At 58.5% G+C, this 4,384-nt stretch overlaps 1 protein-coding gene across 1 annotated transcript; it reads right to left on the bottom strand.

Moving 5' to 3' along the window:
- Nucleotides 1-1,083: 1,083 nt before the first annotated feature.
- On the bottom strand, nt 1,084-2,233 carry LOC139062041 (proline-rich protein 36-like). The gene is made up of 4 exons (XM_070542152.1): nt 1,755-2,233; nt 1,528-1,645; nt 1,261-1,386; nt 1,084-1,176 (listed from the first exon to the last, which is right to left on the bottom strand). Exons 1-4 carry the CDS (start codon nt 2,231-2,233, stop codon nt 1,084-1,086), a joined length of 816 nt encoding a protein of 271 aa, XP_070398253.1.
- Nucleotides 2,234-4,384: the final 2,151 nt, after the last annotated feature.

The raw sequence follows: 4,384 nt of genomic DNA, 5'->3' as shown, positions 1-4,384 counted from the left end.
TGGAGATTGGGGAACCCATCCAATATGACGGTGATGCTGTTACGCTCTCCAGTGCCCACTGGGGTGTCTACATATTCATGACTATGCTTTACCCCCCATTGCTTGCAACCAGGGAAGCGCAGTGCTCAGCCACTGGAAGCAAACAATTAGCAACTACACCAGAAAGGCAGTGGAAGAGTCATGTCGCTCTTAGCCAATCAGAGGCAAGATCTTTGCATATCATAAATATTAATGACTAAGACTCATAATCCTGCCAACCAACCTATTAGCCAAGCCACGCTTCTGGAATACAGTGGATACAACCATAAAAACATAACAGACCAATTTCACGTGTTTGTTCAACACATTTACAGTGATCTCTAGTAAAAAGTGAATGCCTTGCGGGTCAATCTCTGTGGAGAAAAGCTTTGGCACTCCTGTTTCAGGAACTAGAAGTGAGCCAGATGAGGGGTGAGCAGATAAAAATATATTTCCTGATATTCTGACATCCCACCTCTGATTGGCTAACAGCAATGAGACTCAACCATTGACTTTGTTTGCTTTGCAGTGTTCATTTTTTGAAATCTCAACAGATAAGTCAAGACTATGGACGTAGTATTTGAGGGTGGGGTGTCCCCCGCACCTTTTACTGTCCAAAAACAATGTAACGCTATATCATTAGACACTGGTTGAGCACTAGGACCAAGCTGTGAACATGTCACGACGTGCTGCGGAGTGAAGCGGAGCTAAGGCGATGATCCAGACCGGGGAGGAAGCAGGCAGACAGGTAGGATGCACTTTAACAGTTTTATTAAGACGCACGCTGGACAATGAAACAATGACACCACAAGGAACACAGGACAGAAGGGGTTTAAATACACGAGGCGCGGGAGCTATGGTGATTGGGAAACAAGAGGCAGGTGGGAACGATTGACGGAGACACAGACTACAACCTAGGAGAAGACAGGACAGGGTGTGACAGTACCCCCCCCCCCCCCCCCCCCCTCAAAGGGCGGATCCCAGACGCCCACAGGAACCAGTAGCAGGGCGGGGGGAGGGGGACCCAGAGGGAGGGCCCAGAGGATGATGGAGAGGCGGCAGGGATCAGCAGAGTCCGGGGGCCGGCGCCTGCGGCAGATGAGGCAACGGACCCTTGGAGGCCGGTGGAGGAGGCGACGGGCCCTTGGAGACCGGCGCCTGCGGCAGAAGAGGAGGCGACGGGCCCTTGGAGGCCGGCGCCTGCGGCAGATGAGGAGGCGACGGGCCCTTGGAGGCCGGCGCCTGTGGCAGATGAGGAGGCGACGGGCCCTTGGAGGCCGACGCCTGCGACAGAAGAGGAGGCAACGGGCCCTTGGAGGCCGGCGCCTGCGGCAGAAGAGGAGGCGACGGGCCCTTGGAGGCCGGCGCCTGCGGCAGAGGAGGAGGCGACGGGCCCTTGGAGGCCGGCGACGGGCCCTTGGAGGCCGGCGCCTACGGCAGAGGAGGAGGCGACGGGCCCTTGGGGGCCTGCGTCTACGATAGAGGAGCCCTGCAGGCTGGGCCGGAGACAAAGTCTCTGCAGGCTGGGCCGGTGACAAAGTCTCTGCAGGCTGGGCCGGAGCGACCTCCAGAACCACCAACGGAACCGTAGACGGTGGAGACGTTGGACTGGAAGGAGCGTCGACCTCTGGAGTGCAGAGAGCATCCTCAGACGAGGCGACTTCAGAGGAGCCGACTTGGGAGGCGACATCATCAGACGAGCCGACTTGGGAGGCGACGTCATCAGATGAGCCGACATTGGAGGCGACGTCATCAGACGAGCCGACTTCAGACGAGGCGACTTGGGAGGTGACTTGGGAGGTGACTTGGGAGGCGACGTCATCAGACGAGCCGACTTCAGACGAGGAGACTTGGGAGGTGATGTCATCAGACGAGCCGACTTCAGACGAGGAGACTTGGGAGGTGATGTCATCAGACGAGCCGACTTCAGACGAGGCGACTTGGGAGGCGACGTCGTCAGACGAGCTGACTTGGGAGGCGACGTCAGACGAGCAGACTTGGGAGGCGACGTCGTCAGACGAGCCGACTTCAGGGGAGGCGACGTTGTCAGATGATCCGACTTCAGGGGAGGCGACGTCGTCAGATGAGCCGACTTCAGGGGAGGCGACGTCGTCAGATGAGCCGACTTCAGGGGAGGCGATGTCGTCAGATGAGCAGACTTCAGGGGAGGAGACGTCATCAGACGAGCCGACTTCAGAGAGGGCGGCGACGTCATCAGACGAGCCGACTTCAGAGGCGACGTCATCAGACGAGCCGACTTCAGAGGCGACGTAATCAGACGAGCCGACTTCAGAGGCGACGTAATCAGACGAGCCGACTTCAGAGGCGACGTAATCAGACGAGCCGACTTCAGAGGCGACGTCATCAGACGAGCTGACTTCAGAGGAGACGACTTCGGACACGTCGACCTCAGAGGAGACGACTTCGGACACGTTGACTTCAGAGGAGACGACTTCGGACACGTCGACTCCAGAACAGGAACGGGCGTCGACTCCAGAACAGGAACGGGCGTCGACTTCAGAACGGGCGTCGACTTCAGGACAGGAACGGGCGTCGACTTCAGGACAGGAACGGGTGTCGACTTCAGGACAGGAACGGGCGTCGACTTCAGAACAGGAACGGGTGTCGACTTCAGAACAGGAACGGGTGTCGACTTCAGGACAGGAACGGGCGTCGACTCCAGAACAGGAACGGGCGTCGACTTCAGGACAGGAACGGGTGTTGACTTCAGGACAGGAACGGGCGTCGACTTCAGGACAGGAACGGGTGTCGACTTCAGAACAGGAACGGGCGTCGACTTCAGAACAGGAACGGGCATCGACTTCAGAACAGGAATGGGCGTCGACTTCAGAACAGGAACGAGCGTCGACTTCAGAACAGGAACGAGCGTCGACTTCAGAACAGGAACGGGCGTTGACCTCCATCGACTTCTGGTCGGGGGCGTCGGCCTCGGGTCCGGGGGCATCGATTTCTGGTCCTTCGATTTTCAGACCGTCGACCTCTGGACCGGAACCGGAACCATCTGCTTCTGGCCCGGAGGAGTCGGCTTCTGGTCCCTCGACTTCTGGACTGCCGAGTTTTGGACCGGATCCGGTACCGTCTGCTTCTGGGTCGGTGCCCTCTGCCTCTGGGCCCGCTCCGTCGGCTTATGGGCCGGTACCGTCTGCTTCTGGACCCGATCCGTCAGCTTCTGGGCCGGTGGCAGAGCCGCTGCTAGGAGAGCTTGGAGTGATGAGGAGAAGCGGGAGGTCAGCTCGGCCAGCTCTAGCTCCCTGAGGCTGAGCATCCAACGGAGCTGGGCCAGCTCAGCCCGCTGACCGGTGAGCTCTGCTGGGTGAACCCCGCGCTCGCTCCTCTGGCCCTGAGACGAGGAGGATAGAGCATCCAGGTGAGACTCCTGGCGGCTCGCGGAACCGGCCGAGCTCCGCCTGTTGCTCTATCAGCCGGGCTGCGATTGCTGCTCCTTCCTCTGCAGGCGACGGAGGTGCCAGTTTGGCAGGAGACGGGACTGGTGGTCTGGCCGTGGGCGTGTCCGAACTGCAGCGCCGGGCACGGCCAGCGGCGGGCTCGCAGCTCTGTCCTGAAGCGCGGGGCTGTGGTGGCTTCCGGCGTCTTTCCCCACGCCGTGGACCGACTCCAGGGGAGCAGATCGCCAGCCTCATGCCCTCATAGCTGGAGCGATCCAGGGGCGTCTCCCCATGCCAACTCCCGTCCGGTTCCAGAAGGGCGGCGAGGAACGCCAAGGCTGATGGTCGAGGACGCCGGTGGCGGCGAGGTTAGAGCTGGGGCTGGAGAGGGAGAAGCCGGCTGGTGGGTCGGGGTGAGCCACTGGAGCAGGTCATCCCACGGAACAATCTCCCCGCTGGATCCAATACTGGGGGGTAGTGTCATTCTGTCACGACGTGCTGCGGAGTGAAGCGGAGCTAAGGCGAGGATCCAGACCGGGGAGGAAGCAGGCAGACAGGTAGGATGCACTTTAACAGTTTTATTAAGACGCACGCTGGACAATGAAACAATGACACCACAAGGAACACAGGACAGAAGGGGTTTAAATACACGAGTAGCGGAAGCTATGGTGATTGGGAAATAAGAGGCAGGTGGGAACATTTAACGGAGACACAGACTACAACATGACAGGGTGTGACAGAACAACTACTTGTGTTGAAGTCTATTTCCCATTAGAACCATCCATAAGCTCATCTATTGGCTTTGCTGATACTTGCTAACGTGTGACTGGCCAATTCCTGCTCTCACTTCACGCTGTAAACAGGATGTGATCTCTTCTTTTTCTAGTTTGCCAGCTGCCAGGGGGTATTCCAGTAAGCGAGTTTAGAACATCGGGGATCTCCTGATAAATTCCTGCTTG

Source organism: Nothobranchius furzeri, chromosome 2 (genome assembly GCF_043380555.1).
Source record: "Nothobranchius furzeri strain GRZ-AD chromosome 2, NfurGRZ-RIMD1, whole genome shotgun sequence".
NCBI lineage: Eukaryota > Metazoa > Chordata > Actinopteri > Cyprinodontiformes > Nothobranchiidae > Nothobranchius > Nothobranchius furzeri.
Note: the sequence above shows the minus strand (reverse complement) of the source record. Positions and strands in the feature narration are given on the sequence as shown.

Coding starts and splice junctions, on each gene's coding strand:
- LOC139062041 (XM_070542152.1), bottom strand. CDS start 2,233: ATGACGTCGCCGCCCTCTCTGAAGTCGGCTCGTCTGATGACGTCTCCT. Junction 1,646..1,754: donor CTGATGACGTCGCCTCCAAT/GTCGGCTCATCT, acceptor TCTGCACTCCAG/AGGTCGACGCTCCTTCCAGT. Junction 1,387..1,527: donor GCCCAGCCTGCAGAGACTTT/GTCTCCGGCCCA, acceptor CCTCTGCCGCAG/GCGCCGGCCTCCAAGGGCCC.